The 13339-nt window shown below is 30.5% G+C and overlaps 1 protein-coding gene across 1 annotated transcript in view; it reads right to left on the bottom strand.

Moving 5' to 3' along the window:
* Nucleotides 1-3794, bottom strand: part of LOC119674443 — a 30017-nt gene extending 26223 nt beyond the window's left edge. The window contains exon 1 of the mRNA XM_038085582.1: nt 3684-3794. Within this exon, the coding sequence (XP_037941510.1) occupies nt 3684-3794 (111 nt within the window). The remainder of the gene's footprint in view (nt 1-3683) is intronic.
* Between the last annotated feature and the right edge of the window lie 9545 nt (nt 3795-13339).

Below are 13339 nucleotides of genomic sequence, written 5' to 3'. Positions count from 1 at the left end.
TTTAATTTATTTAATATTGAAATTGTCTAAAAATTTTCATTATTTTAATTATTTTGTTTTTCCATTTTTAACTTCAAGTTTACGTTCACTCTAAATCGTAAAAAATTTATGCAGTTTTTGAATATGTATTTTTTTTTTTGCAATCATATTTAATGTTTCCTTTAGTTTATTATTTAAAATATTTATTTAGTGCAGTTATTGAATTATATATAATGTAAATGCTTAAGCTTACGAACAATATATGGGAGTCTAACACGTCGATGCCTTTGACGCAATAGTCATAAATAATAGAAACGTTTAAAAATTGAAGCGAAAAATGTCAAAAATATTAATTCATGGATGGATAAATGTGTGAAAATAAATTATAAAATTTTTGTAATTTTTATACTTCAATAAAACATGCAGTTTTACAAAAATGCATAAAATGAAATTTTAATAAATATAAATGTCCAACGAATGAACTGAAATGTTCATGTGTAAATGAAAATGGCAATTTAAACTAACATGCATTTAATTTCCTATGTATTTTAGGAAAATTTTTAAATAAATAATTAAAACCTTTGAATAAGAGATAGGCGTTGTACAAATAACTATTAAAAGTTATATTGATGGTACCACATAAATAGATAAAAAATTATAACAACTACAGAAATTGGTAATTGACAGCAATCGGAATTAAAATTTTATTTTTAAAATTTGCATATATTTCCATAGCTATATAAATATTTTATTAAATATAATAATATTGGAATAGGAAAGGATAATTTTAATGCATGGTTTACAAAATGTATAAATCACATCTTTTTTTATCAAATAATTAGATAGAAATAATTCAAAATCTATAAATTCAATAGTGCAACAAAATCAAAGTTAAAGATACATTTCAAAAAAAAAAAAAATATGAAAGATATTTATAAAAAATTTTAGAGAAATTAAAGAGCTATTAAAAAGCTTCCCTGCCCTTCCCTTGGCTTCGTATTGTAAAGTCTCCGACTGGAAGACTTCTATACTCATATCAATATAAGCCTCTTTAACATAACCTAATCTTCTGCCCTAGTTTCTAGACCATATAAATTACAATACAGTTTTGTTAAGTATGAAGATATAGTGCCCTCCAATTTCCTATAATCATTTCTGCTAAAATTTTTTCTACTTAAGGGAATTAATTTATTCATATTATTATTCATTTATTCATTCAACACTTACTTTTATTTAAAAGTAATAGTTTTTATTTCAACTCTGTGGAATTGAAGTCTGCGAAACCTTTTCAAGTTTTGTTCATTAATTCTTTTATCTTAGGACTTAATCGTCCTCAGTAGGACTTAGTCTAACTGTTTTCATATAGGTAAAAGGAGGAGGCGGGTTCAAATACCTTCCTGAAGTTTTGTTTTATACTAAAAAAGAATTTCTTCTGAGAAACTTCTAGTGAGTTTCCTTTAGAGATAATATTAAAATTTTATTTGTTTTAAAGGAAATAACATAATTAGATCTTCAGTTACCTCGCCAAATAAACAACATGAAATAACAACATCGAATAAAAACATGGAGAGATACCATTAAAACTCGGATTACGTTGTAGGAACGTAAGAAAGGAGGTAAACGATTAAAAAGTAAGAAGATGAAAATAATAGTTATTAAAATAGTTTTATATAGCAGTTCGTTGTTTGATAGTTTTAGCTAAACAAACGTAGGCTTATAATTTTCTTCTCCATATAATATATCTGGTATAATAATTGTCAAAGATATGATTATTTGGCTTCTGGCAACAAGCTTCGGAACAAATTGGTGTACATATATTTTATAAGCTACATTATACATATTAAATTTGAATAGCCCCACTTTTGTAGGCTATTAGGTTAATGTGATAATTGTTTAAAACAAAACACCTTGCTTTTATTTCATTATGAATTTTTATTAATTTATCAACAAGTTAAATACGATCATCTCCAGGAACTCATAATCTTCTTCGTTGATCATCTGCGATGGTGGTCTTCGATGGTTATCTTCAGGAACTCATCTACGTCTTCGATGTACATCTTCGATGATCATCTTTGTTGTTCATGTTTGATGGACACCTTCGATGGTTACGATCGATGGTCCTTTTCAGAAATTCATCTTCCTCGATGATAGCATTTGATGGTCATCTTTGATGGTCGTCTTCAATGGTTATCTTTGATGGTCATCTTCGATGGTCATCTTTGATGGTCATCTTTGATGGTCATCTTTGATGGTCATCTTTGATGGTCATCTTTGATGGTCATCTTTGATGGTCATCTTCGATGGTTATCTTCGATGGTTGTCTTCGATGGTTATCTTCGATGGTTATCTTCGATGGTTATCTTCGATGGTTATCTTCGATGGTCATCTTCAATGGTTATCTTTGATGATCGTCTTCATTGGTTATCTTGATGGTAATCTTCAGGAACTCATATTTTTCTTTAATCATCGATAATCATTTCTGATTGTCATCGTCAATAATCATCTTCGATAGTCTTTTTGGATGCTCATTTTGAACAATTTTCGATAATTATCTTTGATAGTCATATTTTCTTGAATAGTCATCTACGATGGCTTTCCTTGAGAGTCAGCATCAGGATTTCGATTGTAAGTTACTATTATTAAAAATGCATAAACGTCGACGTCGAGTCGAAATATAGAGTTTATTCAAAAATATTAAAGTTTTATTATTTAACAAGAAGAAACCTACAGCCAGAATAAATATATATAAAAAACCTTTTTAATAAACAGGTCGAAAAACATATTTAGAAAATTTTATAAAATTTTTCGCAGAAAAATATGCGAACAAAAAAGTCAAGTACGGCTTTGGATCAGTTGGTTAAGGTGCGCTGATTCTGAGCTTCACATTTGGCAGGACCCGAGTTCGATTCCTGGTACTTGCAGTCTCAAAAAATAATTATTTACGAATAATTAAATACAAGAATTATTTCCAAGACCACTGATGATGGGTATTTGGCAATACTCGAAACAGCTGCAGTTGTATGGTCAGCCAAAAATTCAATTAATTAAAATAATATAAAAAATAAATTTTTGTTGTTGTATTTCACTACTGTTCAAAAAAACCTCATTAAAAAAAATTTAATAAATAAACGAATTCTAAAAAATATAATTAGGTATTTTAGAAATTAGAAACTTTATTTTAGAAATAAATTAATTATTAAATCAAAATATAAATATTATTTATGTATTAATTACAAGTTGTTTAAAATAATTACTTAAAATGAGAATAGTTCAATGATATTCGCTTAATTAAAAGTTATTGTTTTGAAACGAACGCAGTGAACCCTACGCCGTTTAGTAGCTCTGAAGTGGATATAATTGCACAAATTGCATAAAGCATTTGTTAATAAATATTAATAAATATTAACACAATTGTGTTGGATTGTATTGACTTAGAAGTACTGCACAAATACTCATTAATAATTAATTTGTTGCTCATACGCAGAGGTCTGCGCTTTCGCAATGCAGTTTTAATTAAGCAAACGCTAATCCGATTCGCACGTTAAGCTGCAAATGAGCTCATAAAAAGTTCAAATAAAATTATATGCAGCGAACAAACAAAAACGACTTTTGCAATCTGATCTGTTGTAACTGAAACTGTAAATACAATAATTATTAACTCTTTTTGTATCTGCAAAATGTTGAATGAAAATGGCAAAACTTACACGCAAGTAGCAGTTTTCACGCTTGACAAGTACATTTTGTGCGATAACGAAACTTAAACCGCTACGACTAGTAAGACGTGGTCCACTAAATGTTTGAGTAGGTTTGTACATTACTTACATACATTAATGATAAATTATTTTATCACAGCAATTTAAATTTATTACTTTGAAATAATGTTTCACAACGTGAAGCCCACACAATAAATTAAATAAAATTGTTTACTTATACGTGAAATCGAAAGCATTTTTGTAAGATCTTTATCCATTTTAGCTTCATTTAAATCTATTTGATATATTCACCCTGTCCCTAAGTCGATAAGACTGGTACCAAGAGATATTTTATCGTTCTATATAGTATATTTGGTCATTTATTTTTGTTAAATCAATATGGTCTCGATAGTGGACACATCAACTAATTTTTCAAAAAATGTTTCATACCCATTGGTCGGAACTACCCTTCTTTTCTTGATCTCAGGTTCTTGGATGATGATATGGAAACTTTTTTCTTAGATCACCAAATTCAGTTTGGACAATAAAGAAAAATCGCACAGAAGCAAATCAGGTAAATATAATGGATTATTAATAATATGTTTGTCTTTTTTGGACAAGCTTGTGAAGGAATACATAACTTAGTCAAAAAGGAAGGAGGGACAAAACCCCTAGCTTAGAAAGACTAAAAGAGCCCAGTTATACTAACACGGAAAAATCTTAACATAGGACCATTCATCTATCAAAATTCCCTCGTAGATTTTGTACCACTAAGAATAGAATCAATCTTATTGGATTGAATCGGCTCATATTGGACAGGGTACAATCTTAACCCTTGGTACTTCTAGTCTCAAAAAATTATTTAATAATAAATATAAGAATAAATATTTTTGCGCTCGTACATAAAATATATTTCCGAAAAGATCACAGATTATGAGTATTTGAATCAGTACCTTTACTCTATTTTATCTGTGGACAGTTTTAAGTCACACTAAGAATAACTGAATACGGGGCTTTATAATATGATGGATCTGATGTTTTTGTATCTGCCTGTGTTTATCAAATTTCGCTGTATTTTTAGGATGCTGGGAGTTGGATTATTGTGACTGTCAATTATATTGAACAGTTTCAGAGCACGATCTTTAATGTATTTTTCGACTGAATCGACTCTCAGATCTCTGTGGATATCCGTTCCTCTTACGTACCATGGGGCGTTAACCAGTTTTCTTAAGTATTTGGTAATTCTTTAAGCAAATATATAAAATCATGTTTGGTGTTACATTTATATCACTGTAGAGGGATTTAGTTAACCTGTACGAAACAGTTTTATAAATTTAAGGTTAGCTACGATTCAACCCCAATAACTAGTAGTTTAAGCATCTTATCTAACTGCGGTATATATAGAGTTAGTTCCTAAATTGAACTTAAGAGTAAAAAATAAAAAGTGACAAAAAAAGAAAAGCAGTATCCTTAAATAAAATCAAAGATAGCTCATGACTTCGGTTATAGACTAAAGAAGGGCTAGAAAGATTAAGGCGCAACATGAAGTTAAGTTATAAAACATGGCTCTTCAATTGAGAGTCATAGGATGATATATGTTTCACACAGAAGCTATTGTAGAAAGAAGACGACACACATATTAATGAAGTGATATTTACCTTATCTATTTATTAAATAAAAAAAAATTAAAAAAGTGTATAAATTCACAGAAAAAAAAACACAATTCAGTTCTAACGGGCATATAAGTTTATGTACATATCGTTTCCATCACGACTTTATATTGTTTTTTTGTGGCACAATTTATAATATTTTTAAATTTTTTTATAAAAGGAGATGAATTCGCTATTATTGCGAAATGAGATTGATATTAAAGATAGTCTTCCAATATATCAATACAGAAACTTTCATTCTTTGGCTTAATACTTTATCACTTCTCTCGGAAATCGATAACTGCTGTTGACTTATTTTTAGCCTTTCTATATTGCTCTTTTCTAAAATATATAAATATATCCAATAACTTTTAAAAACAATATGTAATAATACTCCTTGGATTATATGACGCCTTTATTTTCTCTTTCAGGGCTGTATTTGTAAGTCACCCTCGCGCGGTTACCCCTGGTGTTATGTCCCAAGCGTTTCAATGATTTCATTTTTAACGCATAAAGCGTTGGGTTCTGAGAGACTTAGTAATCCTTCTCTTGCTATATAAGCCACTAGCAGGTTGTGAATTGAATATTTGGTAACAGTAACACTCATAAATAAAAATAGATAATTCCTTTTAAAGACATGTAAAAATTTAAATAAGCGAAACGGGTTTAAAGATATGATTCATTTTCTGAAAGTCACCAACCTTTAGCCAATATTTCGATCGGTTTCGTTTATATAGTTTTCTTTGGTTATTGGAATTCTATGTCCATGGTATTTATGTCTAAAAATTTGTTTAATTTTATATTTTTTCGCCATTGAACTATAATATTGTTACTTATAAAATAGTTTGTCATGAATTGTAATTTCTTATCTAAATTTTTTTATATCACTTTCTTTATCTGATATTATAATGACTGCATTTTATCATCTTTTCACAATCTAACCAGTGCAATATTAAAATTCTTGATTCTATTACTTCATATTTGTGCTACACAATTATGATTTTCATAAAATATTCATATATTTGTTTAATCGAAAAATAATTCCACTACATTAATGACGAATAATGGTTTTATTCTGTTGATCTAAATGAAAACACCTCAAATCATCTCCACTTTGAAGCACCAATATTTCAAAACTTAATTCATTATTGACTTGACCTTATTTTGTCTTCTTCAGCTTTATATCAATGGCAGCAGCCATTAAGGCAATTAAATCATACTGGTCATCATCCAAAAATGTTTTAGAATCCAAGAAAGCTATTGCCAGACTAGCCTGCAACCGCAGACTTTGTTTGTACTGGATTCCTGGCCATAAGGGCATAGAGGGAAATGAGATAGTTGATGCTATTGCTAAAAATGGTGCAAAACTTTCAGAGGACCAAACGAGTGGAGTACTCAGACCTCTGAAACAAATACATAAACTTCTGGACGAGTACATAAAAAGGAGGAAAGGTGCCGAAACTTAACCACCTGTAGAATAGCTAGGATCATGTGTAGACACATATATTAGGAAAAATACACCAAGAATGTTATATCGTCTAGCCGAAGGAACTGTATTGACAGGTCACTGTCTGGTCGCATCATATGCACACAAACTAAATCTAATTCACAGCGATGCTTATAGGAAATACAACGAACCGGATGCAAAGGTAACTCTAGAGCATGTGCTGTGTAGCTGCACGGCTCTCTCGAGAATTCGACAAAAATACTTGGAGGCTGTCAGTTTTACCGTACTGGAGCACATACCTGTGGTTTCTGTTGAAATCCTTATAAAATTCGTTAATAAAACGCGCATCTTAAGTGATGTACATAATCGCTAAAATAAGACTCTGATTTGGTATGAATCTTAATGGTCTACGCGTGACCTTTTTGGTCTTAATCTAATCTTATATCAATGGCATATTATATATTGTGTAATTAAATATACAACACACAAAACAAGTCGTATCATACAACCACTATATATGTTATATATGTATACATTTTAATTTCATAAATAATAATAAAAATATAGATCAAAAATTAAAACGGTGGAATAAGCGTGCGTCACTTTAAAGTGAAAGATAAATTCGTAATTTCTTAGTTTCATTAAATGATATTACCGCATTTTCAAAGAAAAATATTATATTGTGGAAATAGTTACATAAAGGTACCTTTCGCTTTTCAGCGGCCGTAAACTATTTCTTAGGTTTGAAGTACATTTCATGGTCATGGTTTTAATACGCACTCCAATCAATCTGCGATATTATGTTACGCCAAGTTGACGCGTCCCATGCCAGTTTTAGTTCCTGCGGAAGTCAATGAATGCATTGGAAGTACATACGATATAACAAAAGGACATATCGAATTACATTATAAAGTGAAGACATAACTTAACACATATTTTAAGCTTCAAATAATTTTATGCAAAATGTATAATAGAAAATGCAGACCAACTGATGCTACTTATCAGTTTTTGTATAAAAAGCGAAAATACTTGAAAATTGTCTTAGTCACAAATTGAGTTCGGATTAACAAATAACTAAAAAAAGCAGTTCTTCACAATATGCATTTTAAATATTTAATTTATTTCATATATGCATTCACCTTGCCGGCGAAAATTAGGAGCAATGAACGAATGCAATCACAAGCCAAAGGCAAAAGACAATTAGAGCTTGGAGTTTTTGGACATCATGAACTGGAATGCCAGCAACCGAATGGTTGTCTATACGATCCTGGGCACAATAACCAAAATAATGATAATGAGCCCGATTATAATGTCAATGGTGGTCAAGTGGCACAATTACAAGATATAAACACGCATACTCCAACAGCTGGTGTTTATGGACAACACCTCCAGTTGTTTTATCCTAACAGCGACAGTGCACATCAGCCAAGAGTACAATTAGTGTATTATAATCATCCAACAGCTATGGAACCCACACATGCTCAACAAAATTACGGACATGCATTACAACTTCAACCAGTTCAATTTATACAACCAAATCAGCAACAAAATCACCATCACCATCAAGAGCACCCACAGCCACAGTCGTTGACACACAGCCAACATAGTTTACAATATTACCAACAATCCCATCCAGAACCACAACATTATCCACCTTATCATCACGCACAACATCAGCATCCGCAACCACACCCAGAACATCATCAGTATATAGCCCATCAACAGCAAAATCTAGCTAATACTGCTCCACATCGTTTTCCAGAAACTGAACAGTTAAACACGGAAGATGTTAATCCAAATCATTGTGCCCAACAACACACTTCTACACAACATTATGCTCCAATCTATAATTCACCACAATTTGATATAGGTCACCAATACTCACACTATCCACAATCTTACTTACCACAGAATAGTCACTTTCAACCAGTGATACCACAAGGTCGATATGCTCAACATTTTCAGGCACCATTCAAACCTTCACTATTTGTGGGATATACCGATGATGAGAATTATAGTCAAACATCGAAACGTGCTGCATCTCCAAAGAATTTCAAGCATAAGCAAGAGCCCAATATTTCTAAAAACTATCAAGGATATCTTAAACCCGTTCATGAAGTACGTAGGGAGCACGCGCCTCAACAGAATGATCAGGCAAACCGCCATAATGAAAAGGATCGTGTCGTTTATATGTCACCAGTCAATAATTATGCTTTGTATAAAAATTAATTTTATATATCATATATTTAAACTAGTTTATATATAAAATTATTTTGATATATAATGTAGTGCGTTATAATACATACATACATATACATACATATGCAAAATCACTTGTAATTATTATTTATTACATGTTTTATTATTCATTTTTATTTGTAATTTGTTATTGCATTTATTATATATACTTAACATTTATAATAATATGATTTTATTTATCTTTTATTGTTACATAAATAAATACTCAGAAAAAAATAAATACTTAGCGCAACATTTCGCAAAAGACAGCAGTCTTCAATTTATACTTACTTATGAAAGTATGTCCCAGAACCGGAACTCACAAAGTTTCTTAGACATTTACTCCAGTAAAAAACTATTCGATTTAAATACATTAGTATGCAATTAGTTTAAAAGCATCATTAGAAACTATGAAGCTATGTTTAACTGAAAGTGTCCTGCTGGAAACATCCTTTCAGATATCTGACAGACAGTCCTTGTTAAAAGTCATTATAAAGATATCAATAGACTCATATTGATTTGTATCGATTATTTGTGTAAATGTTTAGATTTAGGTATAATATAGTAGCCATAATTTATAGCTATACAACAAATTTTGTAACTGCAGTACATCTATTATTATTACTATTATTGATCGGGTTGTTAACTGATCCATATTGTAAGATGAGAAAGTATTAACTAAACTGATGTTATAATAGTGATCCTATTCATTAATTCAAGGGTGAATAACAAGTCTAAAGAATTGCTTCCAATATTATAAAGTTTCATATGATCACTTAAAATAAATTATAACAAAAACTAAAAGTTAAAAAAAGAAACCAATACTAGAAACCTGTAATGCAATCCATGAGATATCGAATATTTCATGTAATTCAAAGCTGTCAACAGCAAAACTTGACCAAAAAGGTATAGAAATATTTGAGTTCATTAATGTGGCTCATTATGAAACTGCACCAGTAGAGCCATAAATAAAAATCAACTGGCATTTAAGCACAGATACAGCGATTTAGGAAACTTGTCTTCGATTGAGGCCGCACGATAAGCTGTTCTCCATTGAAGACCATAAACAAGATGCATTTGAGAGAGTAATAAACTTTTGAATCTCTATCAAAAAAGCGTTAAAAACTATAATGAATTTATTATTAGATATTTAATCTTAAAAATGATTAAGCGCTAAAATAAATGACAAAAAATTTTGAAATCAATTACACAATTGTAGCGAGAATCTGACACTCTACAACCAGTAGTTTTATATAGTGAAAAATTAAGAAATTAGCAAATAACTAATATGTAGTACTTTAAGCAATATTTTTTTACTAAACTAAAAATTTGCTGACTCTGGTATGTTAAACCAATTCAACTTTGTTATTCTAAGATGAATTAGCTCATTTAATAATCCTTGGTATCAAGGATATTGTATGATATATCAATGCAAGTAACATTCAATAGTCCGTGGTATCGCAACGGCCATTTTTTTGTAATTAAGTGATATTCTACCCTAACCATTATACAATAGATACGTTATGGTTGACTCATGGCCATATTACGCATAAGGTCATATAACGAAACTGTCCAGACAGTTTTATAACCAACGCGAGAGAAATTGCCGCAGGCTACAATAGCCCATACTCTCATTCTGGTTCAATCCAATGGAATATAAAAGCAAACGACTGGACCTTAATCATATAAAGTGCTGTCACAATGTACATACTTAATTGAGTCTATTTTTTTTCTTATTTATTTAAATCTCTTATTTAAATAAAAATGATCAATTCTGAAAAATGTAGCAAATTGGCTGTGTCCCTAACTATGAAAACTGACAGCTCTGTCAGATCGGTAAGGAGAGTTTCCTTCCTCTCCTCAGAAGACGAAGTATCGAAGCAGGAGAGGAGGAGGTTGTTCCTTTTCTGCAGAGTCGACAAAATCTATTATAACATAGACCAGGGCTCATTCCAGATTTTCCCAATATGCAAGGACCTATCAGCACTGATGGCGTGATATTAACTATGCTTCGCCTTAGGTATTAAGGCATTAAGTAATTTATTTTATTTAGACTAAATAAGTCTTGTACTTTGACCAGAATCTGTATCAACTCGGGTTAAAGTCTGCTCCACACTACAATTACCCGAGATAGTTCAGCGTCCAAGTATACATATGGATTGGTCACAGATAAGCCAAACTTACTAATTGAGAGAAGCCTGATGCAAGATGCTACAAATGGTTAGGTAGTCGAAGAGAGATTATTTTTTTTTGAAAGTAAGGCAATGTCAGCCTTATAATTTCCTTACTAATTACTTTTTGCTTACTAATATACTTTAGTATATTAGTATGTAGTATTTTAGTATATATGTAGTATATTAGTTAGTATGTATACTAACATTCGTTGAGGTTTTTCCGTGGTTGATATGTACACCTTATATATCAAAAACTAAAAGAAATAAGACAACCATGACATACTGTAGGGTGCAGTTTAACTAATCGTGAAAATTAAAGCAGATTTGACAACTTAAAGAATTTGTAATTGAGCTCGTGTGTGGGCAATTGACAGACGCTGCGACTCAAAACGCGAAATATTGAGATACACAAATCCAGTTGAACGGCGCAAATCAAATCTAACAAGATTTGTGAAGTATCTTTCCCCACCAAGTGATGTTTTAATTAATTAATTGTCTGAATGCTTATCGCATTGTCACTTTAATAAAATGCAATGAAAATATTTTTATTACTTAATTACTTAGTCGGTTTGTGGTATTTCTTAATGAAATAAATTAAAATCGCAATTGAGAAGTGCGAATTGAATGATTTCATATCTCAGACTGATATTATTTCAGAGTTGACATTGCACCATACATAATTGTTTACATATTTAGTTTATTTAGTTTTATTTTTTTAGTATTTAGTTTTTAGTTTTTTTTTGATTTAATTTTATGCACTCTGAAGTCATTAATAAAGTTATTGTTTAAATAGACAAAGCAGATGCATTAAGAGATATTAAATCTTAATAAAGTAAATTTTGTTTATAAACAACAGATCAGTAAATCGACGACTATAGACAGTCAAATAAACACATACACACAGTATATCGAATATAAATTCACTCTCTGATATATGAACTTATATCTAAAATTCATTTTAACATTTCTTGGAACTTGACGAAGAAAGCGAGGTTATTAAAGACACAATATTTGCAGCCTAAGGCTAATTTATAGTTCGCTTAATGTCGTTAGAAAAAATTTAATTTTATAATTTTAATAACCATCTGACATAATAAAAGTGCAAGCTGGCAAACATATAAATTTTTATTATTATTAATTATTAATAGGCTATCAAGGCCCAACTAAAACAATTCAAGACTATTTATAAATTTCGTAATTCCTGTAGGCTTAATTTTATCTGCTTGGGCTTAAGATCCCGCTTCAGAGATAGTTGAGATTACGTCTTGCCACCACTGCGCAGTTGCATTGGATATGTTTTGATGTTTCCTTCTCCTCATGACAGAGTCGATAGGAATTACTTTCTACCGCACCTATAATCTTTAATGGTAATTAAATCTACAGTATCCTATAAGAAGTTCAGTGTAGATTTTAATACATTTCTGCTAAGGTTTAGGATAGCGTCAACTTTAATGTGTTCAAGCACAATGAATCTTCTTGACTGCCGCATGTCTATTTGAAAGATATACTTGTACCACTCTTTGCTGTGGAGTCTGCTATTTCACTGCCCTCATGCCATTCATGTCCAGGTACTCACATAAAAGTGACATAGTTTCTTGATGCTAGGGTATTGAGAAGTTGAAAGCATTCTCAGACCAACTTTAAGCATACATATATTTCAAGAACATGTGTCTTATTCATGATATTTTGCAGTATTATCCATATTACTCGTTCACCGAGCTTGTTAATTGAGATCGTGAAAATCCTGATAACAATAAAAATATAGCTAAAATATAAAGTTTAGGAAGGAAATTACATTACTCTATCTCTATTTTAATCAAAAAATTATTTTTGTCCAATGGTAAGATATCTACTTTGATTAATATGGTAAACTCCTATATTGAGGTGAGTAAATTTTGTGAAGCAAAAATGATAAGAGCTGCGCCAAAACCAAAGGTTCGACCTTTGGAAAAGATTTTTTCTCCAGATTAGAAGAAGAAGAATTTTAGAAGAATTTGTTGAGAATTTTTTAGTACGGAAAGAAACAAATTAATTTCAAGCTCATTCCCTTATATTAGTCCATAACCTACATAATTGCATAGAACGCAAGAGTATAGATTATAAATAATTTAATTTAAGCTAGAAGAAGAAGCATTAAATATTAACCAGTACAAGATTTTA

This window comes from Teleopsis dalmanni, chromosome 2 (genome assembly GCF_002237135.1).
Source record: "Teleopsis dalmanni isolate 2A chromosome 2, ASM223713v2, whole genome shotgun sequence".
Classification (NCBI taxonomy): Eukaryota; Metazoa; Arthropoda; class Insecta; order Diptera; family Diopsidae; genus Teleopsis; species Teleopsis dalmanni.
This window is presented reverse-complemented; position numbering and strand designations above follow the sequence as displayed.